The sequence below is a fragment of the Mchenga conophoros genome, linkage group LG5 (genome assembly GCF_057382185.1).
Source record: "Mchenga conophoros isolate Kocher_MC1m ecotype Shallow Benthic linkage group LG5, M_conophoros_male_GT1.1, whole genome shotgun sequence".
Lineage (NCBI taxonomy): Eukaryota > Metazoa > Chordata > Actinopteri > Cichliformes > Cichlidae > Mchenga > Mchenga conophoros.
In genome coordinates, this window is record NC_140530.1 from 15,947,977 (window position 1) to 15,974,237 (window position 26,261).

The 26,261-nt window shown below is 42.5% G+C and overlaps 1 protein-coding gene across 8 annotated transcripts in view; it reads left to right on the plus strand.

Moving 5' to 3' along the window:
- The window catches only part of kif21b (kinesin family member 21B), a 69,376-nt gene that overhangs the window by 33,726 nt on the left and 9,389 nt on the right, over positions 1-26,261 (plus strand). For 3 of the 8 annotated variants that reach the window (XM_085273593.1, XM_085273598.1, XM_085273594.1), the window contains exons 14-33: positions 243-431; positions 519-718; positions 802-909; positions 3,098-3,414; positions 3,854-4,037; positions 4,582-4,785; positions 4,887-4,988; positions 6,391-6,556; positions 6,971-7,031; positions 7,179-7,236; positions 7,676-7,920; positions 8,577-8,645; positions 8,766-8,876; positions 12,973-13,011; positions 16,360-16,496; positions 16,780-16,960; positions 17,213-17,377; positions 18,030-18,147; positions 18,250-18,420; positions 25,197-25,396. In XM_085273593.1, coding sequence (XP_085129719.1) covers positions 243-431; positions 519-718; positions 802-909; positions 3,098-3,414; positions 3,854-4,037; positions 4,582-4,785; positions 4,887-4,988; positions 6,391-6,556; positions 6,971-7,031; positions 7,179-7,236; positions 7,676-7,920; positions 8,577-8,645; positions 8,766-8,876; positions 12,973-13,011; positions 16,360-16,496; positions 16,780-16,960; positions 17,213-17,377; positions 18,030-18,147; positions 18,250-18,420; positions 25,197-25,396 — 3,025 coding nt within the window. The remainder of the gene's footprint in view (positions 1-242; positions 432-518; positions 719-801; positions 910-3,097; positions 3,415-3,853; positions 4,038-4,581; positions 4,786-4,886; positions 4,989-6,390; positions 6,557-6,970; positions 7,032-7,178; positions 7,237-7,675; positions 7,921-8,576; positions 8,646-8,765; positions 8,877-12,972; positions 13,012-16,359; positions 16,497-16,779; positions 16,961-17,212; positions 17,378-18,029; positions 18,148-18,249; positions 18,421-25,196; positions 25,397-26,261) is intronic. The other 5 variants (XM_085273595.1, XM_085273596.1, XM_085273597.1 and 2 more) reach the window with 4 other exon arrangements.

A 26,261-nucleotide genomic window follows, 5' to 3' on the forward strand; every position in this document is an offset into this window, starting at 1 on the left:
AAATGACACCACTGTTTTCACTCTTTCTCCCTGTTTATCAGCTGTTCTTTCTGTCAGGACACCATCTGCTGTGAGAGATGATTTACAGTAAAGATAAAGATGTTTTTAGTGTAAAAAGAGCAGAAATGAATTTGCATCTAGATGGAAATTTTTTTACATATTTCTTAATATACAGTTGTATATGAAACACACACACAAATGGTGCAATTTGGTTTACAACCTCAAAACTCCTCAACCTGCAGCCAACTTCCAGGCGGACCTGGCAGACCTGACCTGCGAGATTGAGATCAAGCAGAAGCTGATAGATGAGCTGGAGAACAGCCAGCGGAGGCTGCTGATGCTAAAGCTGCAGTACGAGGAGAAGCTCATCCTGCTGCAAAACAAGATCAGAGACACGCAGCTGGAGAGAGACCGCGTGCTACAGAACCTCAGTGAGTTTAGTTAAGTTGCTCCGTGAGTGCAAAGTGTCACGCGAGGTGTCGGCTACGGCTCGTTAACGTTGTTACACGGTTGTGCAGTGACCATGGAGAACTACACGGAGGAGAAGGCCAACCGGATCAAGCAGGAGTACGAAAAACGCCTCAAGGAGATGAATCGCGACCTGCTTAAGCTACAGACGGCACAGAAGGAGCACGCACGCCTCCTCAAGAACCAGGGGAGGTATGAACGGGAGCTGAAGAAGCTCCAGGGCGAGGTCAACGAGATGAAGAAGGCCAAGGTAAGAAGGGGCTGCTGGAAGTCTGTGTGGAGGAAAGAAGGGAAGGATGCTGTGCGATCACCAGTGTTTTCTGCCATTTTCAGGTGGCGCTGATGAAGCAGATGAAGGAGGAGCAGCAGAGGAGGAGGATGGTAGAGGCGAAGAGAAACCGTGAGATAGCCCAGCTAAAGAAGGAGCAGCGCCGGCAAGAGGTTAGCAGCATATGACCTCTTGTGCGTGTGTTTTATATTTAGGATTGCATATGTGATTTTTCAGGTTAGCAGCAGAATTATTTGGGATTTATTGGGAGATTTAGCACAAGCACAGATATAACATCTATAAAAACGAGGTTAAACTATGTTGCTATCACTGTCATCGTGGCAGAACTTTAAGTGTTATCTGCTGTATCCAAAGAATTAAATGTAGGTGAATCTGTATGCACAATGCATATGGATGTAAATGTAGAGTCAGAGCCCCATCTGTAGGCTGGCACACTGAAAACTTGAGTGCTGGATTATGTAAATACTGAACACGTACTTCTGGGGCCCGTTCTTCGTACGTCGCTCACTACATCCAAGATCAAATGACACATCCAAGATCAAACCATCGCGCTAACCGTGAGCTCGCTAATCCGGTTCTCCGAACACACCTTCCGTTGACGATTAGTACAGCTGGACGCAGTAATGTGACATCACTGGGTGTCGTAAAAGGGGCTACGCATCGATAGTAGAAACATTGATCGGCAACCCTCTGATTGGTCGGCGAAAATGTCGAAGGAGCGCGCTCGGCTCGGTATTTTTCGGCAGCAGAGCAAGAACTCATGAGTGAGGGATTTCAGGAGTTTCAGAGTTTAATCAGAACGCAAGGGAACACTGCAAAGGCTGCAAAAGCAAGGAGTGAGGGCTGGCAGAAAGTTGCTGACAAATTAAACTCGTAAGTAATTTAATAATAATAATAATAATATATTGGATTTATATAGCGCTTTTCAAGGCACCCAAAGCGCTTTACAATGCCACTATTCATTCACTCTCACATTCACACACTGGTGGAGGCAGCTACGGTTGTAGCCACAGCTGCCCTGGGGCAGACTGACAGAAGCGAGGCTGCCATATCGCGCCATCGGCCCCTCTGGCCAACACCAGTAGGTGGTAGGGTAGATTTATTATATTACACTATATTATCCAATATTATATTACATTATATTATATTATAATATATCCTCTTTCACATTAGAGCCACAACAGGACCCACTAGAACATGGGAACAAGTAAAAGTGAAATATAAGAATATTCTATAGAATGGTAATATTTATCACTTATATTGCTTTTCGTCTCTTGGAAAGAGACCCTGAAATAATCTGTTAGTTTGTTCATAACAGCAACCAAGAAAAGGGCAGAGCAAAAAAAAGACAGGTGGTGGTCCTGCACCCCCTCGTCAACAAGTTGGTTAAGTAAATAATACCCTCACGGGAAAATCGATATCTCTCTATGAGCACACTGCCGCGCTGAGCTAAAGGATCCTGTCTGTCCCGCAATATACGCTGGATTCTGAGGACTCTCCTTATCAATCTTGCACCTTCCGCAATGGGTTGCTCGCGTAAACGGACAGGACATGGCTGCGACAGGCTTCCCAAATCCACCTTCGCTTTTATAGCCGTGGTCTCTCATCTTGATTACACGAAGTAATTTACAATTACTACTCTGAAATATGAATTACATCTGTAATAATCACATACATGTAATAGAATGTTAATAGTACATTTCCCTTTTTTAGGAAATGACCTGTATGTATCTGTGTGACATCAATAAAAGGATCAAGTGCTGCATTATCTTCAGTTACATTGATGTTATTTATTTATCGCTGTTGCTTTCGTATAAATGAAGCGGACATACCTGCGTGGCCGCGATCTAATCCTGTTTACATAAAGTAAACCTGCTCCCGAGCAGGTTTACGCTTACGGCTCTGTTGCTATGACAGCAAGTCCCGGATGAGCTTCGGGGAACCGAACGATCCAAGATCACGCGAAATCGTCAACAATCTAATCCAGCTAACTTACTTAGCGAGGTACGAAGAACAGGCCCCTGGTATTATTCTGTGTTTTTAAGATTAGTGCATCCTCTGCAAGCATTAACTTCCATCTTTTTTTGGCTTCCCTGGAGAAGAGGGCTCGTTAATGAGCATGAAAAGCCTTTGCGCTGTCATACCGTGGGCAGCATTCATAATCCTTTTATTTCGATTTTCATCTTAAGTCTTAAAATCCCTTCATGATCAACACTTTGCAAACCTGTTGTGTGACGAGTAATCCCATTCAGCTCAGGGATCTCAAAGGCAACTGAAAAGCATTTTCTTTTTAAAAAGTGATGAATATTATAAAAAAGGTTGTGTTTTTTTCTCCATCAGTACCAGATTCGTGCGCTGGAGTCTCAGAAGCGGCAGCAGGAGCTGGTGCTGCGCAGGAAGACTCAGGAGGTGACCGCCCTGCGGCGCCTGGCCAAACCTATGTCAGATCGAGTGGCTGGACGAGTGGCCCGCTGGAACCAGACTCCCCCGGTTACGGACTCTGGAGCTGAGTTATCAGCGAGCACCACGGCGAGCAGCTCTGAGCCCGAGACTGCGAGGACCGTAAGCGGACTGGTGCGGCAGTGGAACAACAAGAACAGCGTGTACGGATATCTGGGAGAGAGCGAAGGCAGCATGGACGGAACACGCGTCATCGGGTAAGACGACGAGATGCTATGATACTGTCCTTGGACTGAGCTGAATAAAATTATAATTAAAAAAAAAAAGCTCAGGTAGCACCACCCAGGGTCCAGACGCTGGTGGTGGTGATAATGGAGATGGAGGCTTGGATGAAGACACTTGCATGAGGCGGAGACAGGGCGGAGGTGGGTCGCACAGAGGAGTCTGAAAGATGAGCGGTGCAGAGTGTGCAGAGCGGAGGGCGATCGGTTTAAAGAAGGCGGGCAGAAAGATTGAGTTTTATAGTGTGAGGAAGTGATGTAATGATTAGACTAGCAACCCAACACCTGGGGAAGCAGACAGATCAGTCAATACAGATTTTAATATAATACATGACACAACTTTATTGCTGCTTATTGTGAGTCGATGACATTTTATTTATCCAGTATTTGCCACCTGTTTTTGGTCCATCACCAGCAGTAGAAAGAAGTTGCCGCGTAAGCCAGCCGGCCTGGGCAACAGTGGAGCTGCAGGCAGAACCAGCAGCATTTCAAAGTCTGCACGTCAGAAGTGGCAAGCTCTCGAGCGTCGAATCACGGACATCGTCATGCAGAGAATGACCATTGCAAACATGGAAGCCGACATGGATCGCCTTATCAAGGTAGGAATGGCACGCTAGGGCTAAAATGTTGTCACCGGGGTTACGCGTGGTTTGATGGATGTAGTTTCTTTCTACCACGAGACTGACTTAAGGTTTTGGATTATAAATTCTCAAACGTACAGCACATCGCTGTGGTTATTGAAGGGTTGAGAGCAGTTGAGCATCGGGGGTTGCATCAGCAACTTTTTTGACGTTGACTTCTGTAGTCGGTTAACAACTGAAACTGAGTGTGAGGCGCTTCCTTCCTCCTTTCCCTCGCAGATGAAGAAATGTTAAAATGTGGGAGGGAGGGCGGCCTTTTTCACAGATACGGCTTGGCACGCAGCTTTTTGCAGCTGCTGTCTTTGAATCATCGAATTTAAAACTCTGTCAGGTTTTTCTCCGAGTTTAGATGCGTCAGAATGCGTCTGTTCAGTTTGTGCCTCAGATAAACAGAGAACATTAAGATTCCAAATGTAGAAATGACTTCTGTAGATGTTAAATATAACTATGAATTTTAATTTTTAATATCACCGTGTGGTGATTTGTGCTTTTGCTGAGTCAGAAGCGAGAAGAGCTGACGGCCCAACAGGAAGCGCTCTCACATAAGAGAGAGGTGCTGATGGCGGACGGGGAGGGGCCAGAAGCTGAGGACCGCCTCCTTCAGGAAATTAACGAGGATATTGAGGTGCTGAACGCCAATATAGACTACATCAACGACAGCTTGTCTGACTGCCAGGCCACCATTGTACAGATAGAGGAGACCAAGGTATGAAGACGCAAACCCATGCACAGGTATTTAGACCTGCATGCCAGCAATGAGGAGAGTCAGGCCTTTAGTAACATTCATGTTTGTGTGTTTTCCTGCAGGATGAGCTGGACTCAGTGGACACCTCAGTGGTGATCAGTTCATGCTCCTTGTCTGAAGCACGCCACCTGCTGGATCACTTCCTAAAGGCTTCCATAGACAAGGTAAATGATCATACACGGGGATTTTCAAAACCGTCAAGTTTAAAGGAAGAAAAGAACTTCTGTAGGCTTAAATGTGTAGCTTTAAGAAGATTTAAGTAAGTAAGAGTCAGAAGATGTATCACAGCATAATGTTAGAGTCAGGTGTGGATCCATGAAATGATGGTTTCAGTGCCATCTAGTGGTGTTTCTCTGTATCCCACTACATTATTGTGTTGCGTTTCTGGATTGAGAGTAGGGGTGGGTTTTTATAATCGATTCATGGATTAAGATCGATTCTGGCTTGGATAACGTAAAATCGATTCATTAAAATCCTGAATCGATTTTTTAATATAAATTTATTTTGCCCAAAATGCCAGAATCTCTGGTGAAATCTCACAAAATTTCAAGAACCACCAAACAGTTAAGACAGTAAATGAGAGCAGGTACACGGATTCTGCACATAGACTTAAACACACAGCGCGACCCGCGGATCAGAATCAGTTAGATGTCGTCTTTCTCACAGTCGGGGCTGAAAGCCGACAGCTCGCTGATTCTGATCTGTCGGCGGGTCCGCGCTTTGTGTTCACGCCCTTTATGCGCCGATTCTAAAGCTGTTAGTTTGATCTCTCTCCAAACAATATTGACCAAACCAGCAGCAAAAGAAGATCCAAACGCTTCACATAAACATCGTCATGAATTCACTCTGACTTTTACTGTTTTGCTTCCACCGCGATGCACAGCTCTCTCTCTCTCTCTCTGTACTTCAAGAACAGTTTCCCTTTCGTCATTATTCGCTTGCTTGTTACGCACAAGTCTACTGTTGCTTACAGCGCTGTCGGCCGCTGTTTTTTTTCCCTTTTACATTCTTCCGAAAAGAAAACCTCATTTCTGCTGTTCAATACTGAACAAATTTAAACTTTTTAAAATTATTCAAAATGCAAAACGCTTAACGTGTCTCTAATAAAACTGCTGTAACTTCAGAGGTGATGTTCATGGTAATGGTTTTCTTTCGTTTTTGATGTACTGCAGAATATTTTTATAAAATCCCAGGCCAGGAAAACCTTCATGTTTTTCTGTGTTTTATCTTCAGCTACTTTGACACAAAGGCATCTGCTGTGACGCTTACACCTGTGATAAAGTCTTGCGTGTGTCAGCTTCCTTTTTATTGATACAAAAATATGTAAATGTACTGATCTGAATTATAATATTTCTGACTGTCAAAATTTCCCAGATTTAAATCGAATCGAATCGAATTAAATCGAATCGTGGATCGAATCGATTCGGGACCTTGTGAATCGGAATTGAATCGATTCTAGAAATCAGTGACGATACCCAGCCCTAATTGAGAGCCTATTAAAATAGTTCAGTGTTACAGTATTGTGTTGTTGTTGTTGTTTTTATATTTTCTTTGGTGTTCCTGCAGAGTTTGCAGGTGGCTCAGAAGGAGGCTCAAATCAGACTGCTCGAAGGCCAGCTGAGACAGACAGATGTGATTGGCTCGTCCCACAATCACATGATCCTCGATGCCCTAAGAGAAAAGGCTGAGTGCATCCCCGAGCTCCAGGCTCTCATCCACAACGTACAGCAGGGTAAGAGAGGACTCCTGTGCGTCATGTGGTGAGACAAAGGAGAAGGAAGACATAAAAAGTAGAGAAGCTGCACAGTTGCCCGCTTTTTCTTTGTTCTAGTTTCTTCTCACACATGAAAGTGCTGTGTTGCATCATAGGAGATGGACTGTGTTTAGCCCCATTGCTTCTTGGTAAAGCATAAAGAAAAATAAACAAGGTTTTCGATTCTTAGAAAAACCATATGTGGATTCAGTTTTAGTGTAGGAATACTACATATGCCTTGGGAATTGTGTCAAGAAGGACATCTGTTGTAAAAATCATCCAGATCAAATATGCGTACCTACCCACTGTAGGGATCCTCGTGAATAAGGGGCGCAGAATGTGGCATTAGGGCATCCTGTGGCACCGTGAGACATAATGGTGTTTTGCTTCCAGAGAATGGTTATGCGAGCACAGATGAGGAGCCCTCTGAATTCAGCCAAGCCTCCGACAGCAGGTGAGCTGTCTTTCCTACACAACATCATACAGCGTATCTTTTAGGGCTCATACCCATTGCTCTGACCCATTTAAAAATTCGCACACACATCTATTTCAGTAAAGATTTCTGCACATGTTCACGTTTATCTTTCCTCTCTGCCTCCAGCGTGTCTCAGATGAAAGAATCGAACAGCCAAGATGACTTCAAAACAAAATTACAGCAGGTTTGTGCTGTTTCTTATAAGGTTTTTTTTAGTTCCTATGCACATGCCATAGTGCCATTCTTGTTTGTGACCATGAGGTGGCAGTAGAAGCAAACACTTCAAATGACTCCCAGAAGCTTAGAGGCATAAGGATTCCTCATTTGGCACGAATCCCTCTTATTAGTCTGCTAAAGTTTTCTTTTTCTCTTTCTTCTTGCTGACCTAGAATAATAACCTAGAATGACTTCTGCCGTGTTTGTTTTACTGCTCTTCTTCTATTTTCTTTGTGCTTTTCCCTGCTGAACGATGTTCTCAGGCTGTATATATAATCTCCCTTTGCACCTTAATTACAATCATTGTTTTTCTCTTTATTTCATGCCCCAGTTTTTTTCCCCCTATCCAAGCATCCTTCTTCTTCTGTGGTCCTCTGTAATAAAAGCGGTTCATATTTTTCATCCAGATGGAGCCCCGTCTCTCAGCTCAGATGAAGGCGGTGTCAGCAGAGTACCTCGGTCCAATCCTGGACCCCTCATCCGGCAGCAAACCACAGCACATCACCAAGTCTCTGGCTTCACTGACGGACATCCAGGAGGACGGCCTGAGTCTTGCTCCAGGGAGCCTTGGGCTCAGCCTGGCATTAAGAGACACGTATCACAGGGACCGGGTATCCCGCACCATCAGCTTGCCTGTGAGGGGTCACACCTTGTAAGTCACTGGCAGATCATAGTGATAACTGAGATGAAGCCCTGACTTTTCTTTAAGTCTTATCAGGATGTGGAACCAATGAGAGGAATGATTGGCTCTAGTACTATCATCTTGTGTCAGATTGCGTTTACTCATTATCCACTATATATACATTGTGAGCATCTCTTTTAGCTTCTCGTGAATATTTTAGCCATTGTTTCCATCTTAAAAGTGACTACACTTCATGTAATATAAATCAGTGCACGCAGAATTCATATGATGAGGATATTTTGTTTCTAAATCTAATATTCATTTCTGTTTTTTGGTTTTTCAGCATCAATAACAAAAGTTTTCCTTTTGCAGTCATTTACTAAAATGTGTGAAATTTTGTGAATCCTGCACAAGTAAACATCTTCTGAAAATCAGAAAATAGAAAGCGGTTTATCAGGTATTATTCTGTTTCGTGGCAGCAAAAACAACTCAGGCGAATTGCCACGAGTCCTCAGTGATGTGTGTGATTTGATATTTGAAGAGATTAGGCTGCTAGAAATGCTTTTTAAACTGCATAAACCTTGCTGCTTATCGAGTCCCAACAGTTCACATAGATGTCTGTCATCCTTTCTGTGCACTCCCCTGAACGTTTGCTTAGTTTGCTTGCATTTGTCTGTGTGTGTCAGTCCCAGGCAGTCTCGGGGCTATGACACTTCCCCCCTAACCAGAAGGAAATCTTACGACCGTGCGTACAGGTACATGTAATGCTCATTTCGCTAGCAGATGGATCGCACTTTGTTCTAGCAGTTTATTTACACAGTGGGACTCTTTAACTTCCTCATCCTAAACTCCACCATCTTTCTGCCCCTTGTCAGGCCGACTGATGGCTACACTCCCCCCTCCTCCCCTCCTCTGAGGACCAGGAACGACCGCAACGTCTTCTCGAGGCTCACCAGCAACCAAACCCAAGGTTCTGCTCTGGACAAGTGAGTGCAGATCCATACGCACAAACGCCACCTGTGTCCATCAGTCGGTCACGCTTTGAAAGATTCCCATCCTTTTTTCTTTTCTTTTCTTCTTTTTTCCCTCTTCCATGTTTTACCTCAGTTTTTCTGCAGACAGGCTGAAGGTCAGGCCTTTTTGAAGGGAAAGTGGTTCTGTCAATAATTTAAATAAGCCTTTTAAGAATGTTTACTACTAGCTTGCCTTCATCTGAATCCCTTTCTTAGATAAATCCCTTTCTTCTGGCATTAATGTGAAACCCGCAGAAACAGATGGTGCAGGCAGTCTTGGAATCCAGGTGTCAAACCCAAACCGCAATCTATTCAAACCTGCGCGTAGCAGCGGTAACAATGAGGTGTAATTGCAGTAGGCTTCCAATTCGCATACAGAAATTACCAGGAGACAATGGCAAATCAGGAGAGGGGGGTGTGGGGGGGAGCTCAGATGGTAACACCCACTGCTCAAATGTGGTGTCAGGGCAGCAGTGGCTGGGAAGCAACCAGGATGTGGGATGATATGAAATCAGTTTTGAGGTGACGTGCTGTGCATGACAATGATCTTCATTCAGGAAAGAGAAATCCGCCTGACCAATCTTATATCATCCAATATAAACAGCCCTGTAATTAATCTTATCTTACAATACTGGGTTTGTTGAGGCTGTGCATGACAAAACTTAATTCAAATTTATGATAATTTCCGAGGATGGTGTCAGCCGTGATGTTGAGCGGTCCCATTCCTGATGTCATTTTTTTTAAAAGGTAAAAGAATTATAAAACTCCGCTCAGCGTGTATTTGTGTAATCGTACTACATCGGATTGAGGGAACGTGTGGGCATGAGATGCATGTTGATGCAGAGTCGGGAAGGAGCAGGCGGTCTTGTTTCCTTCCTGCTTACAATCAATTCAAACTTTCTGCTCTGACAAATGTCAGCAGTTGATTTCAGCCTCTGCTCTAAAGTTGATTTCTAATCTGTGCTAATCCACAGCATTTCTCAGCTTTATTAACATCTAATTGGCAGCAAGGATGCTGTGTGAAACGAGTTAGGGTGTCGTGGCTGTGCGTGCGTGTGTGTGTGCTTTATGTGGGTTGCGTGTGTTGGAGCGTGTGGGTACTGATTATCCGGAGCAGGGGTAGGTAAATGAGATGGCTGTTGCCATGTTTCTGTGCAGCTGTAGGATTTTTCCAACTTGGAATGGGAGATGTTTTTGTTTAGGGTCTTAATAAGCTACCCAAAGCTTTGATTTCAGCACATCAGTAGATTGCTGATGTTGTAGTCACATAATTTAAGTTTGCTCAGTCAATACTGGAACTGAAAAAAAGGCTGAAAAAAGTTCCCATTTGATATGTTGTCAGGTATTCTGATTGTACTGTACACCTGTGCACACAGTTGCGGTTGAACACAAAAGGCAAATTAAGTGGGCTCATTGTTAAATCTAGTTTTGTTGTACTGCTTTGTGAAACGTAATCCAGGCATTGCTGAGATTATTGCAAACAATGCATCTGGAGCCAGTTTGTTGGCATTCCTTGTATAGACATTGTGTTGTATTTTCACATACAAGATTCCTGGGAAAAATCATTTGGACTGTGTCTGCAATAATCCTGTGTCATATCTAATACACAGTAATAGTTAGTGTTCTTTACTCTGTTTGGTTTAGACAAATGTGCTGCTCGAGTACTTTTGTAAAAAACTCTCTGAGGACTTTAACCAAACGTTCACAACTACGGTGACCTGCATGGTTAAATAAAGGTTACGCTGACTAGCCATACCATCTTGTTGCTCGGTGGTAGTCCAGCTTCGGCAGCACATCGTACGTACAGTGTTTAACAAATTTGTTAGACCCTCTGTCATAAAAACAAGAAAACCCAAATAAATCTTTTTAAAACGAAAAATTACCGAATGCACTGAACTGAGTTACTGTTTTTATATCCACATGGGATTTCTCTGGGAAATGAGTAATTAATCAAGCATGACGTTCAAGCACTAAAACTAATTATTCAGGAATGTAAGTAAACAACAGCAACTTTGCATCTTATTCACAAAATAATAATGCGCTTGTCAAGTTTTTCTGCTTTTTTAATATAAAACAATAAATCTGGAAAATTTTAGATAACAGCAATAATTATATTATGGTGGTATAATTTTCATTTTGATTAAAGAGCTTGAGCATACTGGTGGCTTAACCATTACAGAATCATAAAATATGATTTTGGTAAAAACCAGTACTGTTAATTTAGCATAAACTTTACAATTGATGGTGGTCTAATAAATGTGTTGAGCACTGGAGATCTTTTAGGCTTAAAATCAGCGGTTATATAAATCAATGAAAATGTTTTCTTTCTATAGCACTTTAATTCAATAGCTGTCGTTCATGAAACATTTTTTACTGTGTTTAGGTGTGATAGACAGGAATACTAGTTTTGATGGGAAAAATGTGTTTGGAAGTTATGTGTGTGTTTTGTTGCTTCTTGTTTAAAAGCAAGCAGTGGGTGCAACACTTAGCAAAGGTCTACTGTTTGAAATCTACATTTGATTGACATCACTCACACTTTCTCTGTCACTTAATTTCTCATCTCGGACACACATTTACAGCTTAATCCAGCAATATATACATAAAACAAACCCATTAAAATGTGAGATGTGATTTTGACTGGACTATATTGTGTTTCTCTTCTTTCACATTTGAGTAGACTGGTTGCCCAAGAGACTGGGATCAAGTGTTTGACACTGATTTGAAAGGCAAATGAGGACGAGGAATTTCAACCAAAGTTTCCTTGTCATGTCTTGGATAAAGAGGCTTTGAATCGAATTCACTTTACTTTTACATGCTCCATAATCAATAAATTTTAAAATCGCTCTGTGCTAATAGCCACTACGGCTGGCAGTAAATGCCAAGAACGGGAAGAATTGCCATCACCTTTAAACACCGCTGTTCCCTCCGGACATATCCAGAACTTTCTGTTTTATTATTTCATGCTAAGAGTGAAAAGCCCGGGCCCTCTTAGTGAGAAACCAGAGGCTATAAAATATTTACAATATAATAACACTTTTATTGCATTGTTACACACATATTATTTCCCTTTAAGCTCTTTGGGAGGTGTGGGTGTGGCCTGGAAATTTGTTTCCCTTATTGTCTAGTCAACTGGATTTTCCCTTCTGTTAACTCTGTTCGCCATCCCTGATGCCTTTTCTGTACTAATTAGCTAAATGTGGCAGGAAAGAGTGGATTTAGGAGGACACACTGACATCATACTATAGTCATGCGTAGAGGACAGGACAACTGTAATCTTTGCGTATGACTATCCTGCCGTCAGTGCTTCCTCCTTGACTGTCTTTCGTTTTCTTTTAGGTTCTTTGTTCACACAGATACTTTCATATTCGGGGAAAGTCACTTACTTGCTTTCTTGGATCGCATTACGCGACAAAATTGCTACCTCTAGCATGTCACAGCCAGTAGCTGTTAGCCAGACTGCTAGCCATTGGAAACAGCTAGCTCACCGTCACCGCTAAGTCTCATTAATCTGGACATTACTATATATCTTGTTTGTTTAATTCATACAAAACATAATCTTATTAATCTCAAGTGTCTTGAGGTTTATTATTATTTGCAGTATTTTTTTGAGAGGTGCTTTAGAGGTGTTGGTAGACAAATGTTGCCCTTCAAGACTATGCTAAGCTATTAGCTGCTAGTAGTAATCGAACTGCGAGACTCGGAGAGGTATTAGTCTTTACATCCTGACACGTGGTGCGAAAGTGAATAATTTTTTCCCCAAACATGAAACAGTTTCTTTAAAGCTTTCTGTGCAGACACTGGTCAAACAGTAAAGCCTGTTCAGTGATTGTCTTTGTAAAACAGCACCTTTCATGGCGAACAACGCGATAATCGCAGAGCAAGCTTTACTGTTGACCAAGCTTTCCTGTCAGTTTGCTCATTGCTTTATATCTAAAATCCCTTCCACTAGTCACGCCTCTCCTTTTTAACCCTTTGCCAGTAACCCTTCTGTCTTTTCTTAGCGTGATTAACCCTTTCCTCTTCCCACCTTGCCCTCCCTCCCTCTCCCTTGCTCCTCTTCTGCCTCTAGGTCGGATGACAGCGACTCCTCGCTCTCAGAGGTGCTCAGGTAGAGGAACCGTATCTGTCTCTCTCTCACTCTCTGTTTTCCCATTTGCCTGTTGACTCACTCGGTGTCATCTCGTCTCCACCAGTCGTCAGCGCCTCACCTGGCCTCTTCATCTCCACCTTCATATTCCATCGGTTGTGCATGTTTTAACCGCAGACCACTTCTCTTGACCCACCCAGGCTTTTCCATCGCTGTGATCTTGCATTTGTGGTCACACAAGTGAACCACACCACTTTTTTTTCAGGCTGAAGAAACTGGTGGAAATTAAAGTAATTACTCCTCTTAATGGTCTCCATGGTCAGCCACTTGGTAAATTCAGTCTTGTTAAAGGACAGAGGATTGATAACATATGAGTTAAATGAATATTTGAACGTCTACTTAATAGACACTCATGCATGTCTATTAATTGCGTAGCTGGACTCTGCAGTCATTTAGCTACGTTTAAATATAAGAGTGAAAGCTGAAGTGTAGCAATTGCAATTCATGTTTTTACAGGGCTTTTTGTCCCTACCTAATTCTTAACCTAAGGAGCCCAGTTTGCCAGCTAACCAGAAGCTCTTTATACAGATCTAACACAGTATTTATAATAATTAAAAATAACTTCGATCAAACTTTAGATGTGTTTGTGCTGGTTTTGCGTATGACAGTATTCATTCTTTCTTAGACAAAACAAAGCACACCATTTTGAATTTTAACAGATTTAAGTAAGCAGTTGCTAGAAGTGGCTTCCTGTTTAGCTGCAAATCAAATAAGCATCCATCCATTTTCTTCAGCTTATCCAATTCAGGGTCAGGGGTGGGGTGGGGGGTGGGGTTGTTTGAGCCAATCCCAGCTGTCATGGGGTGAGTGGCGGAAAGACCACCAGTTCATCACAGGGCTAATACAGAGAGACAGGCAGTCATTTACACTCACATTCACACTTATGGCCAGTTTAGTGTCACCAGTTAACCTAACCTCCTGCATGTCTTTGGAAGCTGGAGTACCTGGAGAGTCTCACACAGGTAGAAACTGCAAACGCCACACAGAAAGCTCTCTACTGGCTGGTGGATTCAAACCAAGGACCTTCTTGCCACCTTGTGTCCCAACAAAAAAACATATATCCCAAAACCTCAATTCATTTCATTAAGACAAACACATGGGCCTATATATAGTTTTTATCGGGCATCTGTATTCCTTTTAGTCACACACACAAATGGATGCTCCTCTCACCAGGACCCTTCTGTCTTTTTTTCTGTGCACTGCAGAGAGTCCCTCCCCTCTCGCATGTTTTCATTAGTGCTGGTCTCTTGGGTCTTGGCCCTGCAACATCCATTAGCAGCTCTTCCATGCTGCATAACACACTATAGCACACGATGATATCTTCCATGTATGCTGATAGAACTGAAACAATTTCTGCTATTTGGAGCATTGCAGTGCCATCAGAAATAGAGTGCTGCTCGTGCAGCGTGTGCCGTACGTCCTTTTTCGAGGAAAACGAGCGAGCCAAAGAGAGAGACCGAAGAAAATATCCAGACTAATCAACTAATGCTATATGCTTTGTTTTAATTTATTGTCAGGTCACCAAAGTAGCTCGGTTAAGCTAAGATTCTATTAAGAAAGGTAATAAATAGTGTTTCTGGTAATTACTTTAGATTAATTTCCATTTTAATCACAGAGAATGGAACATGAAGACTTTAATCAGGCAAAATAATGGGCTAAAATTAGTAAGGTTTATTTAACTAAAACCCCTTTAAAAATAAATTTATGAAACATACATATTTAATCCCTTCCTCTCTTCCCCATATATTAAACATGGATTGCTTTTCTTCTTCTTTGTAAACTCAAACCAGTCACCAGTTTTCTGACATCACCTTTTCAAAAGGAACTGAAGTTGAAGAGAAATGGGTGGGGCTGACTGTGTTTGCACCATAAAGCTGCTGTCACAGTCTGACTTTATATCTGTATTCCTAATCAGACTAATGCTGTCGTCTTGTCACACCTCACCGCTCACCCACATGTGTCACATAGCCCTTTTTCCTGGGCCCCAAAAGGGCATTGGCTCTGGCGTTGCAGAGAGTCAGTTCCCATCTAAGCGATGGAGAATGGACTCTGCATGTGGTGCTGCTGACGTCTCGGTGTGGTGGGGTTTATTTTTGAGTTCCGGGCTGCTGTGGAGTTGGTCTTCCAGGCTGTGGCTGCTGTCATCAATTATTTTGAGCTTCTTGTGTGCAGTTTCTTTTTTTTGTTTCTTTGGGGAGGTGAAATTTGGCAGACGTGCATGCGGCTTCTTTTTACTTGCTGATGAATGAGACTTTTGACTTTGGTTGGCGTTCTGAAACACCGTAACAGACATACCAAGTATGATTTGCGGTTTCACTTTTGATTTGACTTGTGTATTTATTTGTGTGTGTGTTGTCATGCTGGACATGAGCATCCGTGCTGTGAAACAGAAGATGAGCATGTTGTCACCCTTGACAAGTTTGAAGCACACCCTTCTGTATTTTGCTCACTCCGTGCAGAAACAAATCTGTCCTGAGTTTTGTGTGCATATTCTTTTCTCTCCTCACATCCTCCGGCTCCTCTTCAGTGTTTTGCGTCTTACTTCACCCTCTCTCTCTTTCTCACACACACACACACACACACACACACACACACACACACACACACACATAAACGCACACTAACCACCACTTGTGAAGCCCATCGGGGACCAATTTTCCCACAGCTCTCCCTCTTCCTCTCACCCGCTCCCTGCTCTGTCTCACTCCGCTGACTGCTCTCCAGGCACTCTGGGACCCTGGCCTGTCAGTGCGACATAGATTGGGATGGTGAGGGGAAGCAGAGGTCCAAGCTAGAGAGACTGAGTGCACATAATATAGAGGAGACTGTGTGCACATAACTGTGTGTGTGCATGTGTGTGTGAGGGAAAGAGAAAGAGGAGTTGAATAAGAAAGCAGCTCTTACTGCTGTAGAGCCTTAATTGGGCTGCTCAACAACAAAAAGAAAAGAGGGAGGGGAAAGTGAGATGGAGCGGGCAGGCTACCTCCATCAGGAAAGTGTGTCTACTTGTTTAACTGATACGGTGTGGGCATAAATCTGTTTACAGACACATTTCGGGTGAGACATCTCACCTCTTAAAGTAGGCCATTAAGTTGTAGGATGAAGGCCCCTGCGCCTGAAGTGATGGAAACACAATTGTGTGCGTAGTTTATCCGGCGCTTTCAGTGAGCAATGTATGGGTTTGTATTGCTTCTGTATAGTCAACAAAAATGCATGTTTGTGGTCAGCCTGTGCTTTGCAAACCTAAATCTTGCTGGTTGATTGATTTTGGAACCACTCTGACACTTTCTGTGTGCTTGTGAACCGTAGGGGTGTGATCAGTCCCATCGGAGGTGTGAAGGGGGGTCGAACTGCACCCCTGCAATGTGTTTCTGTAGCCGAGGGCCACTCAAAGCCAGTGCTGTGTGTGGACGCTACAGATGAGCTGCTCTTCACTGGATCTAAGGGTAAACACATCGCCAAAACAGCAGCGTTGGAGTGTTTCCTTTGAAATGCATTTTACAGAGCTTATCAGTTGAAATTGATTCCTCTCAAGCTATAAACCAATTAAACTGAAATTGTGCCATTCTAAGTAAACTGTTACTGTAGGATTTGAGCAAATGTTTCTGCGATGCTTCGTAATTTTGTTTAACAGAGTGAGAGGAGGAAGGGATTTTATTACAGTCTGACAAATAGTTGGACTGACTAGTGGACTGTTTGTAATGCATTTGACTTTCTCCCCTCTTTCAGATCGCACCTGCAAGATGTGGAACCTGGTAACAGGTCAGGAGATCGTCACCCTCAAAGGCCACCCAAACAATGTGGTGTCTGTCAAATACTGCCCCTCCTCCTGTCTGGTGTTCTCTGTGTCCACCTCCTACATCAAGGTGTGGGACATCCGCGACGCGGCCAAGTGCGTCCGGACGCTCACGTAAGTTTCATGCAGGGAACCCATCGGGTGGAAAAGTTTAGAGCTTTTTCCCGAATTACAGCCTTGCTTGGAGAGATTTAATGGAAGTGATTTTAAAAGGCCTTTTTTTTTTTCTTTTTCTGCTCAGCGATGTGCCTCCAGTTGAAGAAATATGACAAGCTAAAGTAGAGGAAATGACAACTGCTGATTGCACTTACTTCTCTGATTCTTGTGTTTTTTTTCCACCTTTCTTCTTCCTCTTCATCCCCACAGCTCCTCAGGGCAGGTGGTTTCAGGTGATGCGTGCGCCGGCACCACCACCCGCACAATTACCTTTGCTCAGGGCGAGTGTCAGATCAACCAGATAGCTCTCAACCCGTCAGGATCAGTGCTCTATGCTGCTGCTGGAAACACTGTTCGCATCTGGGACCTCAACAGGTACATTTGTTGATGATCTTATCTGTTAATACATTATTATATTCATTGATCTACTCATCAAGTTACTGCTTAAAGACTCTGTGAGTCATTCATGCGAGCTTCATCTATGCACTTAATTTCTTTACTGCCCACTCTTTAAATTCATTTAGACATGGCTGTGGATGTATTCACTTATTGCATGTTAATAAGCCAGCGAGCTGATTAGCATTTGATAGAAGAGCTTCAAAAAGGCTGACAAGAGATTTAAAAAGACGGCAAAAAAAAGCAGTGCTGAGGATATGAAACGTGATCACGAGCATGTTTTCTACCAGGAATCATTTCTGGGATCCTGTGGAAGCATCTCTCTCTCCTCAGTTTTTATGCTTCTAGAGGGAAATTATTAACAGATTGGACCAGACAGTTTACGCTGAGGGGCTCAGAACCATTTAATGATGCATAAGAACCCCCCAGAAATGAAAAATGAATGTATTAAACATTCCATTTCTGCCCATGGCTTTGCCGCGTCTCTGCAGCTTTACTTCACTTGTGAGAGAGAAACTGGAATTATTCAGCGACACCTCAAAGTTCGTTCAAATGATGAATTTCACAGACCTTTGTTTCACCTTGTTTTGGTTTCTGCTTGTTGTGTTTGTGTATTTCGGTTTGTGTGTAGGATGCAAGCGATGGGGAAGCTGACAGGTCACATCGGCTCTGTCATGTGTCTCACTGTGGGGCAGTCTCTGCTGGGCAAAGATCAAGTAATCACTGGCTCCAAAGATCATTATGTCAAGGTACAGCTTAAAACAAACCCCACTCATTCTTAATCTATCTGAATATCATTGTCTGTCACCTGATAAATCAAAGATACACACAAATGTTTCCTTTCCTGTCAGGTGTTTGACGTGGCAGAGGGAACTCTGGGAAACGTAGGTCCAGCTCATAACTTTGAGCCTCCACATTATGACGGCATCGAGTGTTTGGCTGTGCAGGGAGACGTGCTGTTCAGTGGATCGAGAGACAACGGCATCAAGAAATGGGAACTGGAGCAACAGGAGCTCACACAGGTGTGTGGATGCTTGCGTCTCTGTGTTACAGGAGGGGTCTGAGCAGACCTCTGTCACTATTCTGAGAACATAACCAACGCTTATTAAAAAACAGGGCTTCATGTGGCAGATGTATTGATTCCCACACACTATGCGAGGTCAGTAGGTCTGAGTGAACAGGAAGAAGACTTATTTTATATTCAAGCGAGCGCAGAATTCGTACATCACATTTAAAGAATGCCTCCTTGACTGCGCATCATCGTAAAATCCTCATGAAATGTGGTACGAACCTGCCTGTGAGGCTTTTACTTCACGATGTCTTGACCGTTATTATCTGCAGGGCAAAGTCAATCTTTCTGCAAAGTGTAAGGAGTGCAGATGGAACGCGGCACAGTGCTCTGGTAGATAATTGCCCTCTGATCCTCTCTGTCAGCGGTGAAGGCAGTTTTAATGAATCGGTTCTCTGGCGAACAAGTGCAGATTAACAGGAAACAAATTAACAAGTCCATTATCCAAAATGTCACAAATTATTTTTCCTGTTACTTTGTTTAAAAGGAAATTATTCCAGTTGCTCATGCGGTTTAGTGTTAATTGCCATGTGGTCGAGTCCTGATGTTCATATGTGGTGCCAGTTAATAGAAAAATATTAATTCGGGGACCTTTTTTTTTTGTTTTGCATTTTGTGTCCCTGCTTTTGTTTTTGTTTTGTTTTTTGGAGCCAAAACAAACATCCTCTGGCCTTAACATCAGCACAGAAACTGTGCGCTGGGAGCTTCATAGTATGGGTTTCCATGGCTGAGCAGCTCCTGTAGGTGTGTAATAATATAGTGTAGGAGCATCTATCCATATTAATGCATAGTTTAACAACCGTCCTTAAATCCATGAAAAATGATGACAAAAAAGATACTTTAAAGGATGGCAAATATTTGGAAACAATCAATCTCAAACCTTTGAATTTCTTCTTGTCCTGTTACTTATTTTCTTATCTTCTTATCTTGTCCTGATTCTTATTTGTAGTCATATTATAAACATTTCTCAGAGAATACTTCCCTTGGAGCCGGAGTACCAACTGACATTTTCCTTATTGATCCCTGTAATTGCGACGTGTCTATCGAGACCGAAGCTCATACATCAGCTTCTGGAGGCGGACACACCGGCGACACAAACGAACATTTTCTGGCCCACTTTGGTAGAGACTGTACCCCCCCCCCGCCCCAGTTATCCGACACTAGCACAATGGTGACAGCGAAGGGCTGTGTTTCCTGTTCAGTCAGTGAACAGCTCCCTGCCAGCGCAGTTCCCCTTCGTGTCTTTACCCACTCTGTGGAGAGTGTCACCATGTGTAATGTGGCAGGAAAGCACTGTGTCAACATTAGGGTGTAAGCTCACACGCATCACAGCCGCAGGTAACAAGGAGGAGAGTCAGTGTGTGCGTCTGTGTGCGTTTGGTTGTGTTTATATGCAATTGCTGATTTCTGCAGTGTCTCCTGTGTAGCCCCTGTTGCCTGCATACGTTAATAATGCATAATAATCCACCTCGTGGGTGGATGTGGCTCATTTACATGCATAGTAATTTGCATATGAAGCTGCACTTTCTAAAGTTTAGCAACAGTGCTGTTTAGCCTTTGTTTACCCAAATTGACAAAACAAAAACACAAGATATTTTTCCTTTCTGAATTAAATCGGCTCAGTCTTTGCTGTGGTCTGTGGCTTATGACCCTAACCTCATTTATGAAGCAGCCAACAGGATCCGTTTTACAGCCTTCCTAACTCAGTATTCTCTGTCTAATTATGTAATGGGATCAAACTGTGGCTCGGGGTATAATAGAATATATTACAGTAGAGTCTGAAACTGCACTTCCTTCAGGACTTCTGCTCTGAGCCTTGCTGCTCTGACCCCTCTGTTAAAATGCCGACGCTATAGAGTTTTTTCCTAGAGGGATATGTGAAGCAATTTGTTCATAATCACTATAAACTGTAGTTTAGCGATTCCCTCTGGCTTGATAAATAGCTTAATATACCTTCTGAAAAACAATTTCAAGCGTGCATGTTTTTTTTTATGACTTTATCGACCTGCTTATGCCGTGGATGTCGGAGAGAGCTGTTGCTCTCTGGAGGTGTCGGCCGGCATTAACGCTTACGGTGTGCATATGAAAAAAGTGAGTACATCCAATATAAATTGTTGGCTTTATTGACATATTTACATAGGGAAACACTGGATCCTCATTGAAACAAAGCCTACAGACAAAGCTGACACACTTAAAGATAAATGTGAGGAAGAAGATAACTTTTTCAATGTTTTATTCCACAAAGTTGTAAATGGGGGTAATATTATACTGTGAGATATTAAGTGTACCCTTGGCCTCAGAAGCTGGTACTGCAACCCGTTAGCAGTAATAACTTCTTGTAAATGTTTTGCATAACAGTCTAGCAATTTCTGACATTGACTGACTACTTCACCGTGCAAGTTCACTCAGCAGCAGCAGCATCTTTGTGGGTTTTCTTATATGTAAAGCCTGCTTTAAATCGAGCCTCTATAACATTTCAGTGGAATTCAAACCAGGGCTTGATTATGCTGTTGAAAGGGTCATTTCTGGTTCAAGCTACCTTCAGATGGCCTAACATTATCTCCAAGTACTCTTTATAAGATGCAGAATTTAAAGTTGAATTAATGGCGTCTTGTTCCCCAGCTTCTAAGGCTGAAAATGGAACCCAAACAGGTCTACGGTTATTGTGGTCAAACTGCTCTAACTTGATTTCTATGTTATTCCAAACACTTTTCTCTGTCTGTTCATTGGCAAACTGAGTTTTTCTCGAATGTGGTTTTTGGCATCAAAGGCACTTTCTTGCAAAGCCGCCCATCCATCCATTCATCCATTCGCTTCCGCTCATCCTTTCCAGGGTCGCGGGGGGCGCTGGAGCATATCCCAGCTGTCATAGGGCGAGAGGCGGGGTACACCCTGGACAGGTCGCCAGTCTGTCGCAGGGCTAACACACAGAGACACAGACAACCATTCGCACTCACATTCACTCACAGATTCACACCTATGGGCAATTTAGATTGACCAGTTAACCTATCCCCGCAAAGCTGCCCATTCAAGTTTAATTTGTTGAATCTGATTATAGACACTGACTGTAACCTGGACTATTCTTTAACACCAACAAATGCAAGAGTTACCCGCAGATCCAGTGATAAAGGCTCAAGGTCACAATTGGCAGGGCCAGCAGTTCTGTACAGATGTTGTTATTCCCTCAAAATCGACGTTATTTGCAGAGAGCTTTTTTTGGAGGTCTTTTTGAATTCTTTGACAGAGTCATGGACATCCACCTTTTTTGGAGGCCTGAGAAGGCCCTTTAGTACTTGGCATTGTGACACCACACACTTAAACAGCACAGCGATTACTAGGCCTTAAACCAGGTGTAGATAGCCTCCATTTGTCATTATGTAAAGAGATTGTAATCCTTGGTAGCCCTGAAACTTCAATGGTTTAAAAATGTATTAAAATTTTTGATGAAAGTACTTTCGTGCTTTTCCTTGAGTACCTAACCTTTATGTAAAGTAGCTTTTCAACAAAAATCAGCTGCTGGCTTGCAGGTATGTCAGTAAAGCCGTTCACACGTCCATGTGAGGACATATGGTCTCAGGAGGATATGAGAGATTTCTCTTTTTGCTTTCAAATTGCATTGCTCATGTGCAACTTCCATACAGGGAGTGCAGAATTATTAGGCAAGTTGTATTTTTGAGGAATAATTTTATTATTGAACAACAACCATGTTCTCAATGAACCCAAACATTGCGTGCAGCAGCAACCACAGCCTCCCAGACACTGTTCAGAGAGGTGTACTGTTTTCCCTCCTTGTAAATCTCACATTTGATGATGGACCACAGGTTCTCAATGGGGTTCAGATCAGGTGAACAAGGTGGCCATGTCATTAGTTTTTCTTCTTTTATACCCTTTCTTGCCAGCCACGCTGTGGAGTACTTGGACGCGTGTGATGGAGCATTGTCCTGCATGAAAATCATGTTTTTCTTGAAGGATGCAGACTTCTTCCTGTACCACTGCTTGAAGAAGGTGTCTTCCAGGAACTGGCAGTAGGACTGGGAGTTGAGCTTGACTCCATCCTCAACCCGAAAAGGCCCCACAAGCTCATCTTTGATGATACCAGCCCAAACCAGTACTCCACCTCCACCTTGCTGGCGTCTGAGTCGGACTGGAGCTCTCTGCCCTTTACCAATCCAGCCACGGGCCCATCCATCTGGCCCATCAAGACTCACTCTCATTTCATCAGTCCATAAAACCTTAGAAAAACCAGTCTTGAGATATTTCTTGGCCCAGTCTTGACGTTTCAGCTTGTGTGTCTTGTTCAGTGGTGGTCGTCTTTCAGCCTTTCTTACCTTGGCCATGTCTCTGAGTATTGCACACCTTGTGCTTTTGGGCACTCCAGTGATGTTGCAGCTCTGAAATATGGCCAAACTGGTGGCAAGTGGCATCTTGGCAGCTGCACGCTTGACTTTTCTCAGTTCATGGGCAGTTATTTGGCGCCTTGGTTTTTCCACACGCTTCTTGCGACCCTGTTGACTATTTTGAATGAAACGCTTGATTGTTCAATGATCACGCTTCAGAAGCTTTGCAATTTTGAGACTGCTGCATCCCTCTGCAAGATATCTCACTATTTTTGACTTTTCTGAGCCTGTCAAGTCCTTCTTTTGACCCATTTTGCCAAAGGAAAGGACGTTGCCTAATAATTATGCACACCTGATATAGGGTGTTGATGTCATTAGACCACACCCCTTCTCATTACAGAGATGCACATCACCTAATATGCTTAATTGGTAGTAGGCTTTCGAGCCTATACAGCTTGGAGTAAGACAACATGCATGAAGAGGATGATGTGGACAAAATACTCATTGGCCTAATAATTCTGCACTCCCTGTACTGTTATTTTTTATTAAACTTTTCTGGCATTAAACACCTTTTTCAGATCGTCTGTTGCAGGTTTTAATTCAAGGTTGTGATACTGTGATCTTAAGTTTAGCTTTTTTTGTATCGATCATTAGCTGGAACCTGTAAAGTCCATTAATATTATAGAAAGAATAATAGAATGATTAAGCAGCTAGACATATTTATTAAAAACAGATGTTGCCAGAGTAGGATCCTTCCTATATTCAGCTGATTATTGTTAGTGTTACACTTTACACATCTGTGAGGGTCAGCTTGGATCCATTTGCGTTGACGTACTATAAATTTCACCATCAGAGGGTGAACACAAGGCTCCATGTGAAATTCCACGTCTGCTTTTATTTTTTTGTGACCTGGAGATACTATACTTGAGAAGGCTGTCTGAGTATAATCCTTATGTGTGAGCACCATGGGCGGGTGTTCAGGTTCTTTCTGTCCTCTGTTAACATCTTTGTCTGCTAGCAGGCAATGTAACCAAACACAGTTTTCATCCAACAGTTACTTTGTCTTGCTGTTTTAAACACACACCTATGTTTATTCAAAGCAATGTGAACTCTGCAGTAGATTATGGGGTTACAGAGGAAATTATAGCTATTTGGATAATTTTCCTCCTAACATTGAAATCTCTCCCAGCTCGGACTATTGTTCAGTAGCAGTTTGTGATTTGCAGGTCTGCTGTAGCATAAATTAACCTTATTTTTAATGGTAAATTGCGTTCCTGCAGAGTAAGAAAAAGGGGAATAAGATATGTTCTGTTTTAAATTGTGCATCTTTTTCGACACATGCCAATCAGCCATATACATTTATAAGTAACTGCTAGTACAAATTAGAGAAGTAGAACAGACAAAAAAAAACCTCCACCAAAACGAACCTGATGGGAACAAAAGTAAGGAGTGACTTTAGAAGAGTGCACTGTTGTTTTGATTAAAAGCATATCTGAAAAATGCACGAAAATAACATTAATGTCAGAAGCAAATAAAACAGGCAAAAGCAGATTAACATAATAAAAGTTATCCTCCTGTGCAGGTGTTCCACTCTTCAGAGCTAAATTAATCTGCAGCCCAGTAGGCTGAGATAAACAGAATAAAAAAGAAAAACAACAGCAAAGCCAAAGCTTAGGTAATAATAAAAGTTTAATAAAGTCCTGCACAAAATCCAAATAGCGTTTTTGAATATTTCACCTAATTTTAAGAAAAAATAATAAAATAAAATAATAATAAAATAATAAGGTTTAATATCTCCCCTCTGCTAAGACATGGTTCATTATGTTCTTCATTTTTTCCCTTTATTTCATAAATAAATGCAATAAAAAAAACAAACAAGTGTCCATTTAGATGGTCTTTGTCACAATACAAAAATAAATTCTGGAGCGTGCTCTTGAAATGAATACAATTAATCTCATTCTGACAGTTTCTGCATTTTTGTAATGTCAGTGGGGTTATCTTAGCAAACATGAAACAGATATTCCACATTCAGCTCGTACATTGCGCTGCCTTTGTGAAATACTGAATGCGCAGACACACGAGCTAAGAATAACTACGTAATTGAGTCTAAATACAGTCTCTTATTGAGTCTCTCAACCATACATGTTCTTATATGTTGCCTAGCAACAATGCTGTACCCTTTTCCATTAAAAAAATAAATAAATCCTGTTTTACTGTTGATAATTTCTATCCATTAAACACCAAGCACTTAGCATACTTTATAGAACTTACTTTATAGAACACGGTGACCCAGATGTCTTACAAACATACCTGCTTTAAAACCACTGGATTCATTTTTAATGCAATCGCATCTTTCTTTAACTCCCAACATCTCTTTGCTTTGAATTCACAGCAAATCCCAAACGCCCACAAGGACTGGGTGTGTGCTCTTGCATATGTACCAGGAAGGCCCATGCTGCTGAGCGGCTGCCGCGGCGGCATGCTGAAAGTGTGGAACGTCGACAACTTCACTCCCATTGGAGAGATCAGAGGTCACGAGAGCCCCATTAATGCCATATGTACCAACTCAAGACAGATCTTTACTGCTTCCAGGTAAATTTCATTTAAAACTGTGCCCTGTCATAGTATTGTAACTCCATCAAAGTGTCTAAATACATTGATTAGACATAATGTTATGACCACCTGCCTAAAATTGTGTTGGTTCCCATTTTACTGCCAAAACAGCTCTGATCTGTCGAGGCACAAACTCCACTAGACCCCTGACGGTGTGTTGTGGTATCTGACACCAAGATGTTAGCCCCAGATCCTTTAAGTCCTGTAGGTTTGCCAGGTGGAGCCTTCATGGGTCGGACTTGTCTGTCTAGCACATCCTGCAGATGATTGATTGATTGATTGGATTGAGATCTGGGGAATTTTGGTGCCAGATGAACACTTCAAATTGGTTCTTGTGCTCCTCAAACTGTTGTTGAACAATTTTTACTATGCTCCTGGAAAGAGGCCACAGGGAATACTTTTTCTCATGTACCCATTGTTGGGGGTCAGACCTGACTGGTCTGCAGCTATGCAGCCCCATTTACAACAAAATGTGATGCAACATGTTATCTGACACCGTTCTATTTGAACCAGTATTAACTTTTGGCCATTAGAGTTACAGTAGCTCCTCACATATGTATATTTAAAGTTTGCATTATTCACTATAGCAATCTCACCCTGCTGTCTATAATAGTGCTCAGCATGTGCATTAGTTTTACCCTTTTGTAATGACCGTGATCTAAACTCACTACAAGGGTTGTTGACAGTAAGAGCAACTGAAGGGTGAGTCTATTAAAAGCATGGATGGGGTGTGGAGGTTGGGAACCAGGGAGCGTAGTGCTTACAATTGAGTTTTATAAACTAGTGGATACTAAAATGTTTGCCCTTTGCCAAAAATGTTTTTCACAGTGAAATTCTAAATGAT